General features: G+C 46.7%; 1 protein-coding gene across 1 annotated transcript in view; it reads right to left on the reverse strand.

The window, feature by feature from the left end:
* HMCN1 (hemicentin 1) overlaps positions 1 to 26,725 on the reverse strand; it is a 733,390-nt gene that overhangs the window by 324,145 nt on the left and 382,520 nt on the right. The window contains exon 68 of the mRNA XM_069737257.1: positions 11,479 to 11,742. Within this exon, the coding sequence (XP_069593358.1) occupies positions 11,479 to 11,742 (264 nt within the window). The remainder of the gene's footprint in view (positions 1 to 11,478; positions 11,743 to 26,725) is intronic.

Below are 26,725 nucleotides of genomic sequence, written 5' to 3' on the forward strand. Positions count from 1 at the left end.
CTGGGAACTGAAGGGGTGGTAGAGGGAGGACAGGGCACTGTGGGGTGAATGTGAAAGGATGGGGATAGGGTGGGAACTGAACGGGTGGTAGAGGGAGGACAGGAGACTGTGGGGTGAATGTGAAAGGATGGGGGTAGGGTGGGAACTGAAGGGGTTGTGGAAGGAGAACAGGGTGCTGGGGCCATATTACTATACTGTTAGTGTTCTGAGATTATATGTACTACATTGCATGTACTAGGTGCTGTTTGGAGAGGCTCGAGATGGGGAGGTAGGGGGCTTATTATTCTTACAGCCGGGGTCTTATTATAAGCCCGAGCCTGTTGGTAAAACAAGTCCCCATACAGTAACCAAGGCATAAGCTGCATTATACTCAATAATTTCATAAGAAGCAACTTATGATAAAGTTATTAAAGGGAGCCTGACATGTGGTGCATGCTGCACATGGTTTGGACTGCAAGGTCTCTTCCTTTACACACCCATGGGCAGTGTTATGACCTGGTGGTTAGGACAACAATGGACCTGGTGGTTAAGAGCACACAGAAAAAACCTGATAGTGACAAAAATACAGGACAAGCTCTGGGAAGTGAAAACTCTGCTGACCGCAATCCCTAATCCTATCGCACACACTAGAAATAGCTGTGGATTGCGCCTAACGCTCCCTATGCAACTCGGCACAGCCTAAGAACTAGCTAGCCCTAAAGGAGGAAAACAAAGCCTACCTTGCCTCAGAGAAAATTCCCCAAAGGAAAAGGCAGCCCCCCACATATATTGACTGTGAAACAAGATGAAAATCACAAACTCAGAGATGAAATAGATTTAGCAAAGAGAGGCCCGACTTACTGAACAGAGAGAGGATAGGAAAGGTAACTTTGCGGTCAACACAAAACCCTACAAAAAACCACGCCGAGGGTACAAGACCTCCGCACCGACTCACGGGGCGAAGGCGCCCCCTCGGCGTCCCAGAGCTTCCAGCAAGCAGGACAAAAATCAAATAGCAAGCTGGACAGGAAAATAGCAAACAGTAAAATTCAAGCAGGAACTTAGCTTCTGATAGAGTAGACAGGTCACCAGCAAGATCCTGGAGCGGACTAGACCAATACTGAAACATTGCCAGGTGGCATGGAGCAATGAACTAAGTGGAGTTAAATAGAGCAGCCAGCCAACGAATTAGCCTCGTCACCTGTAAAAGGAAACTCAGAAGCAGCAGCACCACTCGCCGCCACAAAAGGAAGTTCATGGACAGAACCAGCCGAAGTACCATTCATGACCACAGGAGGGAGCTCGACAACAGAGTTCACAACAGTCCCCCCCTTGAGGAGGGGTCACCGAACCCTCACCAGAGCCCCCAGGCCGACCAGGATGAGCCAAATGAAAGGCACGAACCAGATCGGCAGCATGAACATCAGAGGCAAAAACCCAGGAATTATCTTCCTGACCAAAAGCTTCCACTTGACCAGATACTGGAGTTTCCGTCTCGAAATACGGGAATCCAAAATCTTCTCCACCACATACTCCAACTCCCCCCCAACCAACACCGGGGCAGGAGGATCAACGGATGGAACCACAGGCGCCACGTATCTCCGCAGCAATGACTTATGGAACACATTATGGATGGCAAAGGAAGCTGGGAGAGCCAAACGAAATGACACAGGATTAAGAATCTCAGAAATCTTATACGGACCAATGAAAAGAGGCTTAAACTTAGGAGAGGAAACCTTCATAGGAACACAACGAGACGACAACCAAACCAAATCCCCAACACGAAGTCGGGGACCCACACAGCGCCAGTGGTTAGGGAAACGTTGAGCCTTCTCCTGGGAAAATGTCAAATTGTCCACCACATGAGTCCAAATCTGCGGCAACCTGTCCACCACAGTATCTACACCAGGACAGTCCGAAGACTCAACCTGCCCTGAAGAGAAACGAGGATGGGAACCAGAATTGCAGAAAAACGGCGAAACCAAAGTAGCCGAGCTGGCCCGATGTTGTGAATTCTGTGGCAGAGCTCCCTCCTGTGGTCACAAGTGGTACTTCGGCTGGTTCTCTCTGTGAGCTTCCGTTGGTGGAGGAAAGTGGTACTGCGGTGTTATGAAAGGCAATTCAGTACCACAATGGACATAGCGGTCAGAGCACATACAGTTAGGGCCAGAAATATTTGGACAGTGACACAAGTTTTGTTATTTTAGCTGTTTACAAAAACATGTTCAGAAATACAATTATATATATAATATGGGCTGAAAGTGCACACTCCCAGCTGCAATATGATAGTTTCCACATCCAAATCGGAGAAAGGGTTTAGGAATCATAGCTCTGTAATGCATAGCGTCCTCTTTTTCAAGGGATCAAAAGTAATTGGACAATGGACTCTAAGGGCTGCAATTAACTCTGAAGGCGTCTCCCTCATTAACCTGTAATCAATGAAGTAGTTAAAAGGTCAGGGGTGGATTCCAGGTGTGTGGTTTTGCATTTGGAAGCTGTTGCTGTGAGCAGACAACATGCGGTCAAAGGAACTCTCAATTGAGGTGAAGCAGAACATCCTGAGGCTGAAAAAAAAGAAAAAATCCATCAGAGAGATAGCAGACATGCTTGGAGTAGCAAAATCAACAGTTGGGTACATTCTGAGAAAAAAGGAATTGACTGGTGAGCTTGGGAACTCAAAAAGGCCTGGGCGTCCACGGATGACAACAGTGGTGGATGATCGCCGCATACTTAATTTGGTGAAGAAGAACCCGTTCACAACATCAACTGAAGTCCAGAACACTCTCAGTGAAGTAGGTGTATCTGTCTCTAAGTCAACAGTAAAGAGAAGACTCCATGACAGTAAATACAAAGGGTTCACATCTAGATGCAAACCATTCATCAATACCAAAAATAGACAGGCCAGAGTTAAATTTGCAGAAAAACACCTCAAGAAGCCAGCTCAGTTCTGGAAAAGTATTCTATGGACAGATGAGACAAAGATCAACCTGTACCAGAATGATGGGAAGAAAAAAGTTTGGAGAAGAAAGGGAACGGCACATGATCCAAGGCACACCACATCCTCTGTAAAACATGGTGGAGGCAACGTGATGGCATGGGCATGCATGGCTTTCAATGGCACTGGATCACTTGTGTTTATTGATGACATAAGAGCAGACAAGAGTAGCCGGATGAATTCTGAAGTGTACCGGGATATACTTTCAGCCCAGATTCAGCCAAATGCTGCAAAGTTGATTGGACGGCGCTTCATAGTACAGATGGACAATGACCCCAGCATACAGCCAAAGCTACCCAGGAGTTCATGAGTGCCAAAAAGTGGCACATTCTGCAATGGCCAAGTCAATCTCCAGATCTAAACCCAATTGACAATGCATTTCACTTGCTCAAATCCAGACTTAAGACGGAAAGACCCACAAACAAGCAAGACCTGAAGGCTGCGGCTGTAAAGGCCTGGCAAAGCATTAAGAAGGAGGAAACCCAGCGTTGGTGATGTCCATGGGTTCCAGACTTAAGGCAGTGATTGCCTCCAAAGGATTTGCAACAAAATATTGAAAATAAAAATATTTTGTTTGGGTTATGTTTATTTGTCCAATTACTTTTGACCTCCTAAAATGTGGAGTGTTTGTAAAGAAATGTGTACAATTCCTACATTTTCTATCAGATATTTTTGTTCAACCCTTCAAATTAAACGTTACAATCTGCACTTGAATTCTGTTGTAGAGGTTTCATTTCAAATCCAATGTGGTGGCATGCAGAGCCCAACTCGCGAAAATTGTGTCACTGTCCAAATATTTCTGGCCCTAACTGTACAGTGATCTGACAATAACCCAAAATCATAGAACGAGCTCTGAGACGTGGGAACTCTGCAGACCGCAATCCCTAATCCTCTCCAAACAACACTAGAGGCAGCCGTGGATTGCGCCTAACTCTGCCTATGCAACTCGGCACAGCCTGAGAAACTAACTAGCCTGAAGATAGAAAATAAGCCTACCTTGCCTCAGAGAAATACCCCAAAGGAAAAGGCAGCCCCCACATATAATGACTGTGAGTTAAGATGAAAAGACAAACGTAGAGATGAAATAGATTCAGCAAAGTGAGGCCCAACTTTCTTAACAGAGCGAGGATAGAAAAGGTTACTTTGCGGTCTACACAAAACTCTAAAGAAAACCACGCAAAGGGGGCAAAAAGACCCTCCGTACCGAACTAACGGCACGGAGGTACACCCTTTGCGTCCCAGAGCTTCCAGCAACAAATTAGACAAGCTGGACAGAAAAAATAGCAAACAAATAGCAAAGAAGAACTTAGCTATGCAGAGCAGCAGGCCACAGGAATGATCCAGGGAAAAGCAAGTCCAACACTGGAACATTGACAGGAAGCCAGGATCAAAGCATTAGGTGGAGTTAAGTAGAGAAGCACCTAATGACCTCACCAGATCACCTGAGGGAGGAAACTCAGAAGCCGCAGTACCACTTCCCTCCATCAACAGAAGCTCACAGAGAGAATCAGCCGAAGTACCACTTGTGACCACAGGAGGGAGCTCTGCCACAGAATTCACAACACTGCGGCTTCTGAGTTTCCTTCCTCAGGTGATGTGGTGAAGTCGTTAGGTGCTGCTCTATTTAACTCCACCTAGTGCTTTGATCCTGGCCTCCAGTCAATGTTCTAGTATTGGACCTGTTTCCTCCTGGATCGTTCCTGTGGCCTGCTGCTCTGCATAGCTAAGTTCCTCTTTGCTATTTGTTTGCTGTTTTTTTTCTGTCCAGCTTGTCAATTTGTTTTTTTCTGCTTGCTGGAAGCTCTGGGACGCAGAGGGTGTACCTCCGTGCCGTTAGTTCGGTACGGAGGGTCTTTTCGCCCCCTTTGCGTGGTTTTTGTAGGGTTTTGTGTTGACCGCAAAGTTACCTTTCCTATCCTCGCTCTGTTCAGAAAGTTGGGCCTCACTTTGCTAAATCTATTTCATCTCTACGTATGTCTTTTCATCTTAACTCACAGTCATTATATGTGGGGGCTGCCTTTTCCTTTGGGGTATTTCTCTGAGGCAAGGTAGGCTTATTTTCTATCTTCAGGCTAGCTAGTTTCTCAGGCCGTGCCGAGTTGCATAGGGAGCGTTAGGCGCAATCCACGGCTGCCTTTAGTGTGGTTGGAGAGGATTAGGGATTGCGGTCAACAGAGTTCTCACGTCTCAGAGCTCGTTCTTGTTTTTTGGGTTATTGCCAGGTCTCTGTATGTGCGCTGACCTCTATGTCCATTGTGGTACTGAATTACCTTTCATAACAGCCCGATTATTAAGGGCGAACTCAGCCAACGGCAAAAAGGACACCCAATCATCCTGATCAGCAGAAACAAAGCATCTCAGATATGTTTCCAAAGTCTGATTAGTTCGTTCGGTTTGGCCATTTGTCTGAGGATGGAAAGCCGAGGAAAAAGACAAATCAATGCCCATCCTAGCACAAAAGGATCGCCAAAACCTCGAAACAAACTGGGAACCTCTGTCAGAAATGATGTTCTCCGGAATGCCATGCAAACGAACGACATGCTGGAAAAACAATGGCACCAAATCAGAGGAGGAAGGCAATTTAGACAAGGGTACCAAATGGACCATCTTAGAGAAGCGATCACAGACCACCCAAATGACTGACATCTTTTGAGAGACGGGAAGATCTGAAATAAAATCCATAGAGATATGTGTCCAAGGCCTCTTCGGGACCGGCAAGGGCAAAAGCAACCCACTGGCACGAGAACAGCAGGGATTAGCCCGAGCACAAATCCCACAGGACTGCACAAAAGTACGCACATCCCGCGACAGAGATGGCCACCAAAAGGATCTAGCCACTAACTCTCTGGTACCAAAGATTCCAGGATGACCAGCCAACACCGAACAATGAACCTCAGAGATAACTTTATTCGTCCACCTATCAGGGACAAACAGTTTCTCCGCTGGGCAACGATCAGGTTTATTAGGCTGAAATTTTTGCAGCACCCGCCGCAAATCAGGGGAGATGGCAGACACAATTACTCCCTCTTTGAGGATACCCGCCGGCTCAGATACACCCGGAGAGTCGGGCACAAAACTCCTAGACAAAGCATCCGCCTTCACATTCTTAGAGCCCGGAAGGTATGAAACCACAAAATCAAAACGGAAGAAAAATAGCGACCATCGAGCCTGTCTAGGATTCAACCGTTTGGCAGACTCGAGATAAGTCAAATTCTTGTGATCCGTCAAGACCACCACGCGATGCTTGGCTCCCTCAAGCCAATGACGCCACTCCTCAAATGCCCACTTCATGGCCAACAACTCTCTATTGCCAACATCATAATTGCGCTCAGCAGGCGAAAACTTCCTAGAAAAGAAAGCACATGGTTTCATCACCGAGCCATCAGAACTTCTTTGTGACAAAACAGCCCCTGCTCCAATCTCAGAAGCATCAACCTCAACCTGAAACGGAAGCGAAACATCTGGCTGACACAACACAGGAGCAGAAGAAAAACGACGCTTCAACTCCTGAAAAGACCAATTGACAACATCAGCACCCTTCTTGGTCAAATCAGTCAACGGTTTAGCAATACTGGAAAAATTAGCGATGAAGCGACGGTAAAAATTAGCAAAGCCCAGGAACTTTTGCAGGCTCTTCACAGATGTCGGCTGAGTCCAATCATGAATGGCCTGGACTTTAACAGGGTCCATCTCGATAGTAGAAGGGGAAGAAATGAAACCCAAAAATGAAACCTTCTGAACACCAAAGAGACACTTTGACCCCTACACAAACAAGGAATTAGCAAGAAGGACCTGAAACACCATTCTGACCTGCTTCACATGAGACTCCCAATCATCCGAAAAGACCAAAATGTCATCCAAATATACAATCAGGAATTTATCCAGATACTCTCGGAAGATGTCATGCATAAAGGACTGAAATACTGATGGAGCATTGGAAAGCCCGAAAGGCATGACCAGGTACTCAAAATGGCCCTCGGGCGTATTAAATGCGGTTTTCCATTCATCGCCCTGTTTAATGCGCACAAGATTATATGCCCCTCGAAGATCTATCTTGGTGAACCAACTAGCCCCTTTGATACGAGCAAAGAAATCAGAGAGCAGTGGCAAGGGGTACTGAAATTTAACTGTAATTTTATTAAGAAGGCGGTAATCAATGCAAGGTCTCAAAGAACCATCCTTCTTGCCCACAAAAAAGAACCCTGCTCCCAACGGTGATGACGACGGGCGAATATGACCTTTCTCCAAGGATTCTTTTATATAACTCCGCATAGCGGCGTGTTCTGGCACAGATAAATTGAACAAACGGCCTTTAGGAAACTTACTACCAGGAATCAAATTAATGACACAATCACAGTCCCTATGAGTAGGCAGAGCACTGGACTTAGGCTCATGAAATACATCCCGGTAATCCGACAAAAACTCCGGAACTTCAGAAGAAGTGGAAGACGAAATTGACAAAAAGGGAACATCACCATGTACCCCCTGACAACCCCAGCTGGACACAGACATAGACTTCCAATCCAATACTGGATTATGGACCTGTAGCCATGGCAACCCCAAAACGACCACATCATGCAGATTATGCAACACCAAAAAGCGAATATCCTCCTGATGTGCAGGAGCCATGCACATGGTCAATTGGGTCCAGTACTGAGGCTTATTCTTGGCCAAAGGCGTAGCATCAATTCCTCTCAATGGAATAGGATACTGCAAGGGCTCCAAGGAAAAACCACAGCGCCTAGCATACTCCAAGTCCATCAAATTCAGGGCAGCGCCTGAGTCCACAAATGCCATTACAGAATAGGATGACAGAGAGCAAATCAGAGTAACGGACAAAAGAAATTTAGACTGTACAGTACCAATGGTGGCAGACCTAGCGAACCGCTTATTGCGCTTAGGACAATCGGAGATGGCATGAGTGGAATCACCACAGTAAAAACACAGCCCATTCTGACGTCTGTACTCTTGACGTTCAGCTCTGGTCAAAGTCCTATCACATTGCATAGGCTCCGGACTACGCTCAGATAATACCACCAAATGGTGCACAGCTTTACGCTCACGCAAGCGTCAATCGATCTGAATAGCCAAAGACATAGACTCATTCAGACCAGCAGGCATGGGAAATCCCACCATGATATCCTTAAGGGCTTCAGAGAGACCCTTTCTAAAAATTGCTGCCAGGGCAGACTCATTCCACTGAGTGAGCACAGACCACTTCCTAAATTTCTGACAATATATCTCTGCCACATCCTGACCCTGACACAAAGCCAGCAAGATTTTCTCTGCCTGATCCACTGAATTAGGTTTATCATAAAGCAATCCAAGTGCCAGAAAAAACGCATCAACATCACACAATGCCGGATCTCCTGGCGCAAGGGAAAATGCCCAGTCTTGAGGGTCACCACGTAACAAAGAAATAATGATCCTTACTTGTTGAAACCTGAGGAGCGAGGTTTCAAGGCAAGAAACAATTTACAATTATTTTTGAAATTCAAGAACTTAGATCTATCACCAAAAAACAAATCAGGAATTGGAATCCTAGGCTCTGACATCGGATTCTGAACCACAAAATCTTGAATGTTTTGTACCCTTGTAGTGAGATTATCCATCCAAGAGGACAGACCTTGAATGTCCATGTTTACACCTGTGTCCTGAACCACCCAGAGGTAAAGGGGAAAAGAGAGACAAAACACAGTGCAAAGAAAAAAAAATGGTCTCAGAACTTCTCTTATCCCTCTATTGAGATGCATTAGTACTTTGGGCCACCTGTACTGTTATGACCTGGTGGTTAGGACAACAATGGACCTGGTGGTTAAGAGCACACAGAAAAAACCTGATAGTGACAAAAATACAGGACAAGCTCTGGGAAGTGGAAACTCTGCTGACCGCAATCCCTAATCCTATCGCACACACTAGAAATAGCTGTGGATTGCGCCTAACGCTCCCTATGCAACTCGGCACAGCCTAAGAACTAGCTAGCCCTAAAGGAGGAAAACAAAGCCTACCTTGCCTCAGAGAAAATTCTCCAAAGAAAAAGGCAGCCCCCCACATATATTGACTGTGAAACAAGATGAAAATCACAAACACAGAGATGAAATAGATTTAGCAAAGAGAGGCCCGACTTACTGAACAGAGAGAGGATAGGAAAGGTAACTTTGCGGTCAACACAAAACCCTACAAAAAACCACGCCAAGGGTACAAGACCTCCGCACCGACTCACGGGGCGAAGGCGCCCCCTCGGCGTCCCAGAGCTTCCAGCAAGCAGGACAAAAATCAAATAGCAAGCTGGACAGGAAAATAGCAAACAGTAAAATTCAAGCAGGAACTTAGCTTCTGATAGAGTAGACAGGTCACCAGCAAGATCCTGGAGCGGACTATACCAATACTGAAACATTGCCAGGTGGCATGGAGCAATGAACTAAGTGGAGTTAAATAGAGCAGCCAGCCAACGAATTAGCCTCGTCACCTGTGAAAGGAAACTCAGAAGCAGCAGCACCACTCACCGCCACCAAAGGAAGTTCATGGACAGAACCAGCCGAAGTACCATTCATGACCACAGGAGGGAGCTCGACAACAGAGTTCACAACAGGGCAGATGCTTGTCAGTCACTGTCAGACATCGCACACGGGGTCACAAACAGCGCACAGGGGGTCCAAAACAGCACACAGGGAGGCAGAGACAGTGCACAGGGGCCCTGCATGCTGTATCTTCCCCCCTTGCGTACTGTCTCTGCCCCCCTGTAAACTGTCTGGGGACCTGTGAGCTGTCTCTGCCCCCTGTGCACTACCTGGGGCCCCTGTGTGCTGCCAAAGGCCTTTGTGCACTGCCTAGGGATCCTGTGCACTGCCTGGGGCACTGTGCACTGCCTGGGGCCCCAATTCGATGCCTGGGGCCACTGCATGCTGCCTGGGACCATGATCGCTGTCTCTGTCCTCATGTGCAGCCTGAGGCCCTGTGCGCTGCCTGGGGCCACCGTGTGCTGCCTGGGGCTCAGTGTGCTGCTTGGGGCCCCCGTGTGCTGCCTGGGACCCTGTTCACTGTCTCTGCCCCCCCCCCCCCCCCGTGTGCTGACTGGGGCCCTGTGCGCTGCCTGGGACCTCGTTCTCTGTTTCTGCCCCCCCGTGTGCTGCCTGGGGCCACATTATTAAGTATATCACTCAATGGTTTTCAAAGGCATGAAAAATCTGATCTACCGCAGCTGCGGTATATTCTGGCCCAGAGGGGTAAAATCTGGCCTAGGCCTCTTTAACCCTGGACATTCTGGGCGGAGGGTTCATCTGGCCTGTTACAATGGCTCCAACCAATGGAGGCGGCACTGATTTGATGGCTGCTGAAACAGTATAGCTCAGCTACCCTGAGCCTTTCTCATAGCCCCAGTAGTCAGGGCATGGACATAAAAAGCTAAAATATGAATAATCCTTTAATAAATATTGCTGACTTTACCTACTTCCAATTTTTTGAAATATAGCTGTAGTCTGCATACATAGCTATTGAGTGTCAGTGTACCAGTCAAAGGAAAACAACCTCACAACATTCACTTATATTACTCACTTATATAGCGCCATTAATTCCACAGCATTTTACAGACATTATCATAACTGTCCCCATTGGGGCTCAAAATCTAGATTCCCTATCAGTATGTCTTTGGAGTGTGAAAGGACACCAGAGCACCCGGAGGAAACCCACACAAACACGGGGAGAACATACAAACTCCTTGCAGATGTTGTTCTCAGTGGGATTTAAAGGGAACCTGTCACTTCAAATTGGCGGGATATTTAAATGAGTTTTTACTGGTCCGATGGGCGGCGTTTCATCTTCATTTCTCCACCCCGTCCGTCCCTGTTGTCCGCAATATGTTAGTGAATTAGAGTACGTGTGCGCCATAGTTGGTGCGTGCGCAATGCAATCTTCGGTCGTGCACGCGCAGTATGCTTTGCCCAACTGCGGGCAAATCCAAAAAGCATTACTGCGCATGCGCCCACGCACTATGTCCCAGAAGTATTTAGCTTTGTTAATATCCCGCCAATTTGAGGTGATAGGTTCCCTTTAAACCCAGGACTCCAGCAATGCAGAACAGTGCTAACCACTGAGCAGCCATGATTATACCAATAACTATACCGTTATACTGAACTCATGTTCACCAATCATACTTCCGCAGATCCTAGTTTGTGGGAAAGATATTAAGTGGCCAGGTACCAGCATAGGACATGGGTATATTTTTTATTAGTACTGAGCAGGAGGGATAGGGACATAGGGATTACTACAATGTCATTACATTTAAGAATACATTTCTGGCTTCTAAAGTTAGAAGTCATGAGAGTTACATACTATGCTACATACATACCATGCCACAGTCATCGGTGAAAGAAGAAAACATTATAATTGCTCTGTTCCTGCTCCTTTCTAGTCATGGGGCGGGGTACACAACAGAGCAGTCGTGTGCGCTGCTAATTTATGCATAAGGTATACTGCATTTGAATTTTGCAAAGAAGTCAACTCACCCAGAACATTGAGGATGAAGTGTTTGCTGACGCTGCCTGCATCATTGGATGCCACACATGAATATCTTCCAATGTCATTCATTTCAGTTACAAGAATCTGCAGGATGGTTCCTCTGCTCTCACCATGATCTATAGCTTTTCCATCCTTTAGCCATGATATATGTGGCACAGGTTGCCCACTGACAAGGCATGACATTGTAGTGGGATTGCCTTTCACAGATGTCAATTGTTCCGTCTTGTCTGCATCATCAATGCTTGGGGGCACTACAAATTCAAGCACATGAAAGAAATATAGAGATCAAATACGTCTCTGTATTACTAAGATATGCAAAGGGAGACATGGTCTACCACTCCATGACAACTTTTCATGACAAACTGTCATACGTTGTGGCTGAGATCTCATTTTCTGGTGCACAGACAGCCGAAAAATTCTCTAAACATACTGTATTAACAGTTGTGCACCTCATAATAAGTTCCACTCACCTTACTTCAGCCGACTATAAGTTTAAAATAAAAATTCCCTCCATTGATTTCAGTAATTTGCACTTTTCAAATCCTTATAAATATTATGGTTAATGGGTTTGGAACTTTCAAAACAATGATCAGTGATGGTATACAAAAGGTAGATAAACAGATTAGATAGAAGAAAACAAAAGATGAGGCAGCATTTTCTTCAATCTTAATGCACTAAGGGTACCGTCACACAGTGCCATTTTAATCGCTACGACGGTACGATTCGTGACGTTCCAGCGATATCGTTACTATATCGCTGTGTCTGACACGCAGCAGCGATCAGGGACCCTGCTGAGAATCGTACGTTGTAGCAGATCGTTTGGAACATTCTTTCGTTGCTGGATCTCCCGCTGTCATCGCTGGATCGGTGTGTGTGACACCGATCCAGCGATGTGTTCGCTTGTAACCAGGGTAAACATCGGGTTACTAAGCGCAGGGCCGCGCTTAGTAACCCGATGTTTATCCTGGTTACCATCATAAATGTAAAATAAAACAAACACTACATACTTACATTCCGGTGTCCGTCAGGTCCCTTGCCGTCTGCTTCCCGCACTGACTGACTGCCGGCCGTAAAGTGAAAGCAGAGCACAGCGCGCTGTGCTGTGCTTTCACTTTACGGCCGGCAGTCAGTCAGTGCGGGAAGCAGACGGCAAGGGACAGACACCGGAATGTAAGTATGTACTGTTTGTTTTTTTTACGCTGGTAACCAGGATAAACATCGGGTTACTAAGCGCGGCCCTGCGCTTAGTAACCCGATGTTTACCCTGGTTACCCAGGGACTTCGGCATCGTTGGTCGCTGGAGAGCTGTCTGTGTGACAGCTCTCCAGCGACCACACAATGACTTACCAACGATCACGGCCATGTCGTATCGCTGGTCGTGATCGTTGGTAAATCGTATAGTGTAACGGTACCCTTAGAATCAGCAACAAAATAGCCCAAGACTTTTTACAGAAAAAAATCTGAAATCAGTGTCAGTCAGAGACAGCATACTTGTATGTCATAAACACTCTTTTGCAAATCTGTTTTAGGCTGGGGTCACATTTACGAGTGCAATACGAGAAACTCGCATGAGCCCTTGGGACCGGAGCATTCAGCTGCATAGAAATACATGCAGTTGCACGCTCCGGTCCCGAGTGCCAGCGGCAGTGCCAGGTATTGATGTGAGAGACTCATGCGAGTTTGTCGCATTGCACTAGAAAGTGTGACCCCGGCCTTACAAGTCATATTTTACATCTGTATATGGCACACCAATATAGCAGTTGCTGGTGTGGGCTTTTTGAATGTGTATGTGTAAGAAGAAGACCTGAACCGGGGTTACCTCTCTTGTGTCGGGTCCGTATCTGTCAGGGCTGTCTCCTCTTGTTGTCTGGGGGAAAGCTTGCGCACTGCCGCAAGGATAAATTCAGGAAAAGTATCAAAGATTCTCAGTGGTTTACTCTATGCGTTTCGGGGGTCTCATGCCCCTTTCATCAGGAAATACCACACAATATGTACAGGCCTCACAAGCATATATAGTTAAAAAAGGACGCTGAGTTTCAAAAAAACGAGCGCCAACAAATCAGATGACATGGTGTCAAAGTTCATAACCGGGTTAACAATTCCAACAGGTTATATTATATACATAATGAATGAACCTGTTGGAATTGTTAACCGTGTGATGGCTATGAACTTTGACACCATGTCATCTGATTTGTTGGAGCTCGTTTTTTTGAAACTCAGCGTAATTTTTTAACTATATATACTTGTGATGCCTGTACATATTGTGTGGTTTTCCTGATGAAGGGGGCATGAGACCCCCTGAAATGGGTAGAATAAATCACTGAGAATCTTTGATACTTTTCCTGAATTTATCCTTGCGGCAGCAGGAAGTATATCTACAAATTTCCTTTGAATATATGGTTTCTTTTGGTCATGGATGACCTGTGGATGTGCAGCAGCCATCAACCTATATGCCTTTATCTCATCCTAACCAGGTGGGCAAACTTCATGATATTTTCTCTCCTTTGTAACGTGGACCCTATTGTGCTTTTCTGTCTCCCCATTCTTTGCAAAAGCTCGAGCTGCTGGCAATGGTGTGGGCCATGACAGAGAAATTTGCGAAGTACTTGTCCGTGTCCGAAGTCCTGGTAAGGACCAACAACAACCCTTTGGCTCACTTGGAATTTGCAAGGCTAGGGGCCCTGGAGCAGCGCTGGGTGGCTCGGATGGCGAAGCATCGATATAGAATCACCTGCAAGAGGCGGTCTGAAAACACTCACGCCGAAGCCTTATCCCGAGTGACACACAAGAGGCCTGGACCAACCGGGATGAAGAACTGACCTGGAGGCTGAAGAAATCCCTGAGTTCCGTGATTCTGCCAGGATGTGGCGGCTACGCAGGAACAGATTCAGACAGCGTCTGGAGAAGGCATTCTGCGACAACCCCGTGATGAGTGGGTTCGATTACAACAGGAAGATGGAGAACTCACTCAATTGGGACAGTATGTAACCCTAAAACAACTACCCAGTCAGAGAGAAAGAGATGCCCTGTCCCCAGGGACTCTGCAGATCCTTCAACAGTGGGAAAGGCTCCACCTCAAAGATGGACTGTTATATCGGAAGATTCAGCAGCAACAGGAACTGGGAGTTACCTGGCAAGTGGTGATTCCCGAAACGCTGCTGTATAAGGTGGCCACGGAGGCACACAAAAGTGGAGATCATTTCGATCAAGAGAAGCCCTTTCGGTGGCTACAAAAGCTAGTCTACCACCCTCAACTAAAAGCGGTGCTTGAAGAAGCATGTCGGCAATGCAGAAGCTGTGAGTTAGCTAAACCTCCTGAAGATTGAGCTTCAATGCAGATCATCATGACTTCTGCCCCCCTGGAAGTATTAATGATAGATTACCTGATGATAGGTCCAGCCTCCCTTGGATATGAACAATGTCTAGTGATGACTAACCACTTCACCAAATTTGCTGTTGTGACTCCGACTCGAGATCAAACTGCTGAATCAGCGGCACAAGCCATTTGCTGAAATTTCATTCAAGTGTACGGCAGCCCAAAGATAATCCACTCTGATCAAGGTGCCTGTTTCCACGGGTGTGTAATGGAAGAATTACAACACATATACCAGCTTAGCATGTCCCGGACAACGCCCTACCATCCAAATGGAGCCTGTGAACAGTTCAACCGTACTCTGATTCAGATGTTGAGGATGCTAGAAGAAGACAGAAAGGCCCATGGGCCTGAATATGTAGCTGAATTAGTTTGGGTGTACAATAACCGAGTACATCGCACCACCGAGTACACACCATAAACCCTGCTATTCGGTCAACCAGGAAGAGAGATTACAGAGCTAGAATTGGATCCAGAAGAGGACTACCCGCGAACGGGTGTATCCACCTGGGTTCGAGAACATCGCCACCGGCTGCAGACTTTACACCAACTTGTGCAGACTAAGTTTCGGGAACTAGAGCATACAAAGACAGCTCCTCTGTGAGGGACAGCTCTTCATGCCGGAGACTGTGTGTTGGTCCGAGACAAGCGCCCTCGGGACAAGCTGGAACAAAGATGGGAAAAAACTCCATATCGAGTAAAACAAAGGATCAGCAATGAAGGTCCCGTCTATGAAGTCCAATCTGAGGAGGAGAAAGATGCCCCTACTCGAGTGGTCCATTGGAACATGCTACGTCCTTGCTTCTCAAGAGATCCTGATCAAGTGGAGAAGGTACAGAGTGATCCCGAAGTACCTCCTCCCGCAGCTGTTGATTGTGAAGAAGATTTCCCAGATCTACTACAAGTAGTCCCAGAAGAGGTGCAGGCACCTGAAGTTCCTGAAGAACTAGCTTTGTTGGATTCGGGCACATCCCAGCCCTCGCCCATTCAACCTGACTCGACTACTCAGCCTGATTCGACTACACCATCTGACTTACGGCGCACTGAATAAACAATGGCCGGAATACCTCCCAACAGATACAACAAAGACTAATTTATTTGGCAAAGGATCGTCCAAGGAATAGGGAAATGTCATCGCTTGCTACAAGGAATCTCGCCAGTGGAATGGCAAGCAAAAGGAGAGGGGAGTGTAAGAATAAGACCTGGACCAGGGGTACCTCTCTTGTGCTGGAACTGTCGGGGCTGTCTCCTCTGTTGTTGAGGGGAAACCTTAGAGACCCAGACCGACCTTTGCATGACAGAGCAGGGGGCATGGGCTACTAAGAAAAAGCCTGAGCACATAAGAAGTCAGACTTGGCGGGACGAAGCAGCGTGCGGCAGGGACCAGAGGGTGCTCCGACTCCTGGGCACTGGAATAGCACAGGCCCATGCTCGGGCTTCCCTGTAGTAACTCAAAAAGACTGTGACCAGAATCTTGAGTGACGCGCACGCACCGCTCAGGAAAGACCGGGGGACTTACTGTGAACTGTGCTCTGTCGAGCCACGTTGGGCTCCGTTAGCATTGTGGGATGTACTGCACCCTGCGCAGCAAACCCTGGACTGAGGAACTCGTTAAAGATGCCGAGGACAAGCCTTCGCCGTCAGGATTCGACTCAGGGACACCCACAGAACTACACCGGATCCACCCGCACTGACCATGTTGGCGCCACCATACCAACTCTGGAATCTTGAGTCAGGAAGCCGTCGGACTGATAAGTTAACCCTTGAGAACTGTTGTCATTTCAATTCCTTACTTCACTAACATCCCGTATACCAACTGCTAACCCCCTGTTTATTCTATCTGCTCTGTTATGACCTGGTGGTCAGGACAATAATGGACCTGGTGGTTAAGAGCACACAGAATGACCTGATAGTTACTGATAATATAGGACGAGCTCTGGGACGTGGGAACTCTGCTGACTGCAATCCCTAATCCTATCACACACACTAGAAATAGCCGTGGATTGCTCCTAACGCTCCCTATGCAACTCGGCACAGCCTAAGGAACTAGCTAGCCCTGAAGATAGAAAAATAAAGCCTACCTTGCCTCAGAGAAATTCCCCAAAGGAAAAGGCAGCCCCCCACATATAATGACTGTGAGTAAAGATGAAAATACAAACACAGAGATATAATAGATTTAGCAAAGTGAGGCCCGACTTACTGAACAGACTGAGGATAGGAAAGGTAGCTTTGCGGTCAGCACAAAAACCTACAAAAAGACCACACAGAGGGCGCAAAAAGACCCTCCCCACCGACTCACGGTGCGGAGGCGCTCCCTCTGCGTCCCAGAGCTTCCAGCAAGCAAGACAACCATCAAAATAGCAAGCTGGACAGAAAAATAGCAAACCAGAGAAAAACAAGCAGACACTTAGCTTCTGCAGAGAAGACAGGTCACAAGAACGATCCAGGAGTGAACTAGACCAATACTGGAACATTGACAGGTGGCATGAAGCAAAGATCTAAGTGGAGTTAAATAGAGCAGCCAGCTAACGAATTAACCTCGTCACCTGTGGAAGGAAACTCAGAAACACCCACAGGCACCAGAGGAAGTCCATGGATAGAACCAGCCGAAGTACCATTCATGACCACAGGAGGGAGCCCGACAACAGAATTCACAACAGTACCCCCCCTTGAGGATGTGTCACCGAACCCTCACCAGAGCCCCCAGGCCGACCAGGATGAGCCAAATGAAAGGCACGAATCAGATCGGCAGCATGAACATCAGAGGCAGAAACCCAGGAATTATCTTCCTGACCATAACCCTTCCACTTGACCAGGTACTGGAGTTTCCGTCTCGAAATACGAGAATCCAAAGTCTTCTCCACCACATACTCCAACTCCCCCTCAACCAACACCGGGGCAGGAGGATCAACGGATGGAACCACAGGCGCCACGTATCTCCGCAACAATGACCTATGGAATACATTATGGATGGCAAAAGAAGCAGGAAGGGCCAAACGAAATGACACAGGATTGATAACCTCAGAAATCTTATACGGACCAATGAAACAAGGCTTAAACTTAGGAGAGGAAACCTTCATAGGAACATAACGAGACGACAACCAAACCAAATCCCCAACACGAAGTCGGGGACCCACACAGCGCCGGCGGTTAGCGAAACGTTGAGCCCTCTCCTGGGACAATGTCAAATTGTCCACCACATGAGTCCAAATCTGTTGCAACCTATCCACCACAGTATCTACACCAGGACAGTCCGAAGACTCAACCTGCCCTGAAGAGAAACGCGGATGGAAACCAGAATTGCAGAAAAATGGCGAAACCAAAGTAGCCGAGCTGGCCCGATTATTAAGGGCGAACTCAGCCAACGGCAAAAAGGACACCCAATCATCCTGATCAGCAGAAACAAAGCATCTCAGATATGTTTCCAAAGTCTGATTAGTTCGTTCGGTTTGGCCATTTGTCTGAGGATGGAAAGCCGAGGAAAAAGACAAATCAATGCCCATCCTAGCACAAAAAGATCGCCAAAACCTCGAAACAAACTGGGAACCTCTATCAGAAACGATGTTCTCCGGGATACCATGTAAATGAACCACATGCTGGAAAAATAATGGCACCAATTCAGAGGAGGAAGGCAATTTAGACAAAGGTACCAAATGGACCATTTTAGAAAAGCGATCACAAACCACCCAAATGACCGACATCTTTTGAGAGACGGGGAGATCCGAAATAAAATCCATAGAAATATGCGTCCAGGGCCTCTTCGGGACCGGCAAGGGCAAAAGCAACCCACTGGCACGAGAACAGCAGGGCTTAGCCCGAGCACAAGTCCCACAGTACTGCACAAAAGAACGCACATCCCGTGACAAAGACGGCCACCAAAAGGATCTAGCCACTCAATCTCTGGTACCAAAGATTCCAGGATGCCCAGCCAACACTGAACAATGAATCTCAGAGATAACTCTACTAGTCCATCTATCAGTGACAAACAGTTTCTCTGCTGGGCAACGGTCAGGTCTATCAGCCTGAAATTTTTGCAGCACCCACCGCAAATCAGGGGAGATGGCAGACAAAATTACCCCCACTTTGAGAATACCCGCCGGCTCAGGAACACCCGGAGAGTCAGGCACAAAACTCCTTGACAGGGCATCAGCCTTCACATACTTAGAGCCCGGAAGGTATGAAACCACAAAATCAAAACGGGAGAAAAATAACGACCATCGAGCCTGTCTCGGATTCAACCGTTTGGCAGACTCAAGATAAGTCAAATTCTTGTGATCTGTCAAGACCACCACGCGATGCTTGGCTCCTTCAAGCCAATGACGCCACTCCTCGAATGCCCACTTCATGGCCAACAACTCTCGATTACCAACATCATAATTGTGCTCAGCAGGCAAAAACTTTCTAGAAAAGAAAGCACATGGCTTCATCACCGAGCCATCAGAACTTCTTTGCGACAAAACAGCCCCAGCTCCAATCTCAGAAGCATCAACCTCAACCTGAAACGGGAGCGAAACATCTGGCTGGCACAACACAGGGGCAGAAGAAAAACGACGCTTCAACTCCTGAAAAGCCTCTACAGCTGCAGAAGACCAATTGACCACATCAGCACCCTTCTTGGTCAAATCAGTCAACGGTTTAGCAACACTAGAAAAATTATTGATGAAGCGCCGATAAAAATTAGCAAAGCCCAGGAACTTTTGCAGGCTCTTCACAGATGTCGGCTGAGTCCAATCGTAAATGGCCTGGACTTTAACAGGGTCCATCTCGATAGTAGAAGGGGAAAAAATGAACCCCAAAAATGAAACCTTCTGAACTCCAAAGAGACACTTTGACCCCTTCACAAACAAGGAATTCGCACGAAGGACCTGGAACACCATTCTGACCTGCTTCACATGAGACTCCCAATCATCCGAAAAGACCAAAATATCATCCAAATACACAATCAGGAATTTATCCAGGTACTCTCGGAAGATGTCATGCATAAAGGACTGAAATATTGATGGAGCATTGGAAAGCCCGAATGGCATAACCAGGTACTCAAAATGGCCCTCGGGCGTATTAAATGCTGTTTTCCATTCATCGCCTTGTTTAATACGCACAAGATTATACGCCCCTCGAAGATCTATCTTGGTGAACCAACTAGCCCCTTTAATACGAGCAAACAAATCAGACAGCAACGGCAAAGGATACTGAAATTTGACTGTAATTTTATTGAGAAGGCGGTAATCAATACCAGGTCTCAAAGAACCATCCTTCTTGGCCACAAAAAAGAACCCTGCTCCTAACGGTGATGACGACGGGCGAATATGGCCTTTCTCCAAGGATTCCTTTATATAACTCCGCATAGCGGCGTGTTCTGGCACAGATAAATTGAACAGTCGGCCCTTAGGAAACTTACTACCAGGAATCAAATTAATTGCACAATCGCAATCCCTATGAGGAGGTAGGGCACTGGCTTTGGGCTCATCAAATACATCCCGATAATCCGACAAAAACTCTGGAACTTCAGAAGGAGTGGAAGACGAAATAAACAAAAATGGAACATCACCATGTACCCCCTGGCAACCCCAGCTGGACACAGACATAGATTTCCAGTCCAATACTGGATTATGAACCTGTAGCCATGGCAACCCCAAAACGACCACATCATGCAGATTATGCAACACCAGAAAGCAGATATCCTCCTGATGTGCAGCAGCCATGCACATGGTCAATTGGGTCCAGTACTGAGGCTTATTCTTGGCCAAAGGCGTAGCATCAATTTCTCTCAATGGAATAGGATACTGCAAGGGCTCCAAGAAAAAACCACAGCGCCTAGCATACTCCAAGTCCATCAAATTTAGGGCAGCGCCTGAATCCACAAATGCCATAACAGAATAGGATGACAAAGAGCAAATCAGAGTAACGGACAAAAGAAATTTAGACTTTACCGTACCAATGGTGGCAGACCTAGCGAACCGCTTAGGACAATCGGAGATAGCATGAGTGGAATCACCACAGTAAAAACATAGCCCATTCCGACGTCTGTGTTCTTGCCGTTCAGCTCTGGTCAAAGTCCTATCACATTGCATAGGCTCAGGCCCATGCTCAGATAGTACCGCCAAATGGTGCACAGCTTTACGCTCACGCAAGCGTCGATCGATCTGAATGGCCAAAGACATAGACTCATTCAGACCAGCAGGCATGGGAAATCCCACCATGACATCCTTAAGGGCTTCAGAGAGACCCTTTCTGAAGATTGCTGCCAGGGCACATTCATTCCACTGAGTGAGCGCAGACCACTTTCTAAACAATGTCTCTGACAATATATCTCCGCTTCATCCTGACCCTGACACAGAGCCAGCAAGATTTTCTCTGCCTGATCCACTGAATTAGGTTCGTCATAAAGCAATCCAAGCGCCAGGAAAAACGCATCAACATCACGCAATGCCGGATCTCCTGGCGCAAGTGAAAATGCCCAGTCTTGAGGGTCACCACGTAACAAAGAAATAATGATCTTTACTTGTTGAACAGGGTCACCTGAGGAGCGAGGTTTCAAGGCAAGAAACAATTTACAATTATTTTTGAAATTCAAGAACTTAGATCTATCACCAAAAAACAAATCAGGAATTGGAATCCTAGGCTCTGACATCGGATTCTGAACCACAAAATCTTGAATGTTTTGTACACTTATAGTGAGATTATCCATCAAAGAGGACAGACCTTGAATGTCTATGTCTACACCTGTGTTCTGAACCACCCACATGTAAAGGGGAAAAGAGAGACAAAACACACTGCAAAGAAAAAAAAATGGTCTCAGAACTTCTCTTATCCCTCTATTGAGATGCATTAGTACTTTTGGCCACCTGTACTGTTATGACCTGGTGGTCAGGACAATAATGGACCTGGTGGTTAAGAGCATACGGAATGACCTGATAGTTACTGATAATATAGGACGAGCTCTGGGACGTGGGAACTCTGCTGACCGCAATCCCTAATCCTATCACACACACTAGAAATAGCCGTGGATTGCTCCTAACGCTCCCTATGCAACTCGGCACAGCCTAAGGAACTAGCTAGCCCTGAAGATAGAAAAATAAAGCCTACCTTGCCTCAGAGAAATTCCCCAAAGGAAAAGGCAGCCCCCCACATATAATGACTGTGAGTAAAGATGAAAAAACAAACACAGAGATGAAATAGATTTAGCAAAGTGAGGCCCGACTTACTGAACAGACTGAGGATAGGAATGGTAGCTTTGCGGTCAGCACAAAAACCTACAAAAAGACCACGCAGAGGGCGCAAAAAAACCCTCTGCACCGACTCACGGTGCGGAGGCGCTCCCTCTGCGTCCCAGAGCTTCCAGCAAGCAAGACAACCATCAAAATAGCAAGCTGGACAGAAAAATAGCAAACCAGAGAAAAACAAGCAGACACTTAGCTTCTGCTGAGAAGACAGGTCACAAGAACGATCCAGGAGTGAACTAGACCAATACTGGAACATTGACAGGTGGCATGGAGCAAAGATCTAAGTGGAGTTAAATAGAGCAGCCAGCTAACGAATTAACCTCGTCACCTGTGGAAAGAAACTCAGAAACACCCACAGGCACCAGAGGAAGTCCATGGATAGAACCAGCCGAAGTACCATTCATGACCACAGGAGGGAGCCCGACAACAGAATTCACAACACTGCTCCCTGTGTGGAGTATACCCCTGTTCAAGTAGTCTGTTCAAAGTTATCAGAGGAGGCAAATGGAGATAGAGACATAAAAAAATTACAATTAAGGAAAATAATAGCAGCATACAGGGGAACAAGCTCTGATCCTGCTTAGATTGGAGTAAAGATTCGGCGTTAGTGATGAGCGAGCACTAAAATGCTCAGATGCTCATGAATCGAAACGAGCAATTCCTAATGCTCGGATGCTTGTTTCGAGTAACGAGTATAATGAGCAGTGATGGAGAAACTTGAACAGTAAAGTCTGAACACGGACTTCTCCAGGAAGTCTGTGTTACTAGTTGAGTTTGGCATCCCAAACATCAGGTGTTTCACACACTGTCATCTGCATGACAGCGCAAGAAACACCGGCGGCTCTGATCGGTGATAAGATTACTACCACCGGTCAGAGAGCTGCGGTTCATCTGACAGCCAGCATCTGTGACAGATGGTAAAAAGTTTACCTCCGGACACAGAGGAGTCGGTGATGGGAGTGCTACTCCCATCAGCTACGCCTGCTGCCGCTAATAACAGTGAGAACAGGCTCAGATGATGGGAGTATTCATCAGCAGGTGCCTGAGCTATGAATAAATAGTAATAAAAAAATGATGTGGGTTTTTTCTATTTTTTCCATTTTTATTCAATTTATATATTAACCAGAATGACAAAACTGTGAGCTGCAGGCTGCAACCCTCAGCTGTCAGCTTTATCATGGCTGGTTGTCAAGAATAGAGGGGTCCTACAATGTTTTTTTTTAATGATTTAAATAAATAGTTAAAAAAAACCGCATGGGGTCATCCCCATTTTTGACAACTAGCCAAGCTAAAGCAGACAGCTGGGGGCTGGTGTTCTCAGGCTGGTAAGGGGCTATGGATATTGCCCCCCAGCCTAAAAATAGCAGCCCACAGCCACCTCACAAAATGAGCATTTATTAGATGCGCCAATTCTAGTGCTTTGCCCTGTTCTTCCCACTTACCCTCTGGCGGTGGCAAGTGGAGAACATATTTGTGGGGTTGATGTCATCTTTGTATTTTCAGGTGACATCAAGCCCAGCAGTTAGTAATGGAGATGTTAGGGGTCGAGTTCCCACCTCTGCACAGGGGGAATCTCGGGCCATCTCTGCTGCGGTCTCCCATTCTTCTTCTGCCGCAGTGGAGCCTGCTCAGTGGAGACCAGTCCCAGCATCTTGCTCAGTCTCACTCTGTGCAAAGGGTTACTGCTGCTTTTCCAGCTTCTGCAATTGAGGTCAATGCTGGGCAGCGGCAAGCAGACGCTTTTGGAACTAAGTCCTGCTTTTCCTCTTCTGAGCATGCCCAGGGCAAGATCTCCCATTGGAGATTGAGGGTCACATGCTCAGATAATGCAGCAGATTCCATTGGTCCTCCAGGAAGGTCCTGAAGGTGCTCAACTTCTTTGACAGACTCCCGCTGGTCCTTCTGGGAAGGTCCGGTACATGCTGTAGCTATAAAAGGTTGGCATGACTGCACGGCCATGCGCTAGTGTACATTTGGAATCGTGTGTGTGTTGATGAGTGCAAGTCGTTCCTTAAAAAAACCATCCATTGTGTATGACTGTTCGCGTAAGGTGTATGGCTGCTATCTAGCGCCCGGCTGAACTCACAGCTTTAACACACGAAACAGCGTCTACTGCTGTGACCGCCAGTACGGCGCCACGCGCCACTAGAGCGCTTCTTTAGCCCAAGTCTGGGTGGTTAGTGGCATCCGCCAGTACGAAAAAGCTCGCACTCTCATGCTCAAAATTATTATTTCAGTTTACCTCTTAGACCCAGTAGCGGTGACGAGCGCAAGTAGTCTAGACGGACTCAAATCCCAAGTCTTGGGACTGAGTTCTGTGACTCCTTGCTTGCGCTCTTTTGTGCGGTACCGCGGCCCTGTGACTTAACACGGTTCGCTTCTACCGCCATATAGCGCTGCCATTTGCTAGCAGCAGGTTCTCACCTGCACGGTGGACCCCGGACTGCGAACGCACCTAATAACATCTTACTTTTTACTCAGTGCGTTCTTCCAGTCCTAACAGTAGAGGCGCCTCTCCATTGCTAACCCCATATTCATGTTATCAGTAAAAATCACCCAGAATAAAGTCCTGTATTTGAAATAAAAGTGCACACCATTTACAAATTTATTTAAAAATAACAAACACAGTTATACTCACCTTACACTCATTCCATTGAAGCCCTGGTTCCATATAAAAAAAATAATAATAATAAACAACAAAAATACTCACCTAACGCCCATTTCATTGTAGCCCTAGTCTCCTGTAAAAAAATAAAAATAGATAAAAAACAACAATATCCCTCACATGTCTGACATACTGTCCCACGTCATAATCCATGTCTGCAATAATTGGTTTTAAGCCTGGATGGAGCTAAGATGCGACCATTCAGGCTGAAAACCACTGTATGAGCTGCTGCGAGTGCAACGTCAGTGACTAGCAGTTACATCACTGAGGATTACCGCAGGTCACTGAGGCTGCGTTTTCAGCTCACTTCAGAGTGAACCAGGCTGATGAACTGCGATGATCTCAGAGATATCATCTCTAGCACTGTGAGAAAAAGTTTCACGGTGCAGCGCTGAGCTCAGTGTGGTAACTGCAGTTCAGTATAAGAAATTTTTTCAAGGTGAAAAGCAGTGAACTCACTGACCCTTCTCCATCTCCTTCTCCTCCATCTATTCCTCCTCATTACCCTCCTCAGCCCATCCATGTAGGAGAGATGGGATAAAACTTGTGTGGGTACTAGCCTTTGTTGTGCTAGCCAACAGCTCCTGTTCCTCCTCAGCTTCCACCTCCTCATTGTCACCCAGTCCGCACTGAGCAGATGAAGCTAGGTTACGCTGGGTAGTATCTCCCTGTCTCATGTCTTCCTCCATCTTCATCTGGTCCACATGCATAGCTTCATGTTTCATTGTGAACAGCGACTGTTTAATTAGGCATAGAAGAGGAATTATTGCTTTGACTGTGGCGTCATCGCTGCTCACCATGTTTGTGGAGTCCTCAAAGCCCTGAAGAATTGCACAAATGTCAAACATCTATGCCTATTCTTCAGTTGTTATGTGCGGAGGCTGACCAGAATACCGACGGGTGTGTTGGAGCTGGTACCCAATAACTGGCCTCTGCTGCTCACAAAGCCTTGCCAGCATGTGCAGTGTACAGTTCTAGCTTGTACTGATATCGCACACTAGTCAGTGAGCTGGCACTTGCATGTGATGCTGCAGCACTGCCAGAGCATCAGCAGCTGTAGCTGACTTGCAGAAATGGGTGCTGAGGCGGTGTAGCTTGACCATAAGTTATGGCAAATATGAGTTGGTTTTCTTAAACCACTGAAATACCAAGTTGAGCACGTAGGCCAAGTATGATACATGTGTGAGCTTGCCAAGCTTCATAGTCACCACCAGGTTACGCCCATTATCATACATGACCATGCCTGGTTGTAGGTTCAGAGACGAGAGCCACAGATCTGTCTGGTCTGTTATTTCTTTCAACAATTGTGCCTTGGTATGCAGTTTCCCTCCTAGGCAAATTAGCTTCAGCAGAGCCTGTTGCTGCTTTACTGAAGCAGTGCTGCAGAGCTTACAGCTGATGTGTGCTCTGAAATAGTATGTTGAAAATGGACATTGAGGAGGAGCAGGAGGGGGTGCAGGAACTGGTGTAGGAGGTGGAGGAAACCCTGACAGAAGTAGGGTCCTCAATCCTAGGTGTCTCTAGTACATGTGCCATGCCAGTGTTGGATTCGGCCCTGGCCGTCACAATGCTCACCCAGTGTGCAGTCAGTGAAATGTAGCATCCCTGGCCATGTGCTTGTCCACGTGTGTGTCGTTAAGTGGACAATCCCAGTAACCGTGTTGACATAGCTGATGTTCCTGGACACGTGCTGGTACAAGGTGGGGATGCCTCACAGAGAAAAATAGTTGCAGCTGGGGACCGAGTACCAAGTGACCAAATTTGTACATCTATAGCAGGCCAATTTTGTTTTTTATTTCAAACCAACAAAATTTCACACAAAACAGGTTCTATAGTATATATAACAATTGTCAATTTTTTGAACAAAAATATTTTGCGAACTGCACCAGGTCAAGCGGTTTTGAAAAATTTAAACCCACCGTAATTTTACACAAAGCACGTTAAACTGTTTGTATGAATAATTAAATAAAAAA

Source organism: Ranitomeya imitator, chromosome 8 (assembly GCF_032444005.1).
Source record: "Ranitomeya imitator isolate aRanImi1 chromosome 8, aRanImi1.pri, whole genome shotgun sequence".
Taxonomy (NCBI): domain Eukaryota; kingdom Metazoa; phylum Chordata; class Amphibia; order Anura; family Dendrobatidae; genus Ranitomeya; species Ranitomeya imitator.